Below are 368 nucleotides of genomic sequence, written 5' to 3' on the forward strand. Positions count from 1 at the left end.
TTTCCTATAGAAGATTGTAGAGCTTGTCCAGCTTCTACACCATTAAGTCTGTAGGATTGTATTACGTCATATATGTCAACCATCCACTTCATCACGTCTTGTTGGTAAGGGGTCACTCCCTGAACAGCAGCCTGGGCCTCCATTAAAGACCAGGGTCTAAAAACGTGCATAACAGCACCATCCTTTCCATTTGGGTCTGCTACTTGAATAAGAGGATAAATACCCCCACCTGGTGGTGGGGCTGGAGTGTTAGTTGCAGCTCTATCTTTTTCCATTTTGAGCTGAGCACGTGTCTGCATTCCTGTTATTCCTGTTGCAGTAGGCTTAGTATCAGTCTCCTGTTTACAGGTAGGGTGTGGGTAGGGAGG

At 46.2% G+C, this 368-nt stretch overlaps 1 protein-coding gene across 1 annotated transcript; it reads right to left on the bottom strand.

Annotated features, from left to right (window-relative positions):
• On the bottom strand, positions 1-276 carry LOC106512311 (uncharacterized; the record flags this gene model as incomplete). Its single annotated transcript, XM_014000965.1, is given in 1 exon segment — positions 1-276. A coding segment is annotated over 1 exon segment (275 nt), but the record flags the coding sequence as incomplete, so codon positions are not given.
• Positions 277-368: the final 92 nt, after the last annotated feature.

The sequence above is a fragment of the Austrofundulus limnaeus genome, unplaced genomic scaffold (assembly GCF_001266775.1).
Source record: "Austrofundulus limnaeus strain Quisiro unplaced genomic scaffold, Austrofundulus_limnaeus-1.0 Scaffold5653, whole genome shotgun sequence".
Lineage (NCBI taxonomy): Eukaryota > Metazoa > Chordata > Actinopteri > Cyprinodontiformes > Rivulidae > Austrofundulus > Austrofundulus limnaeus.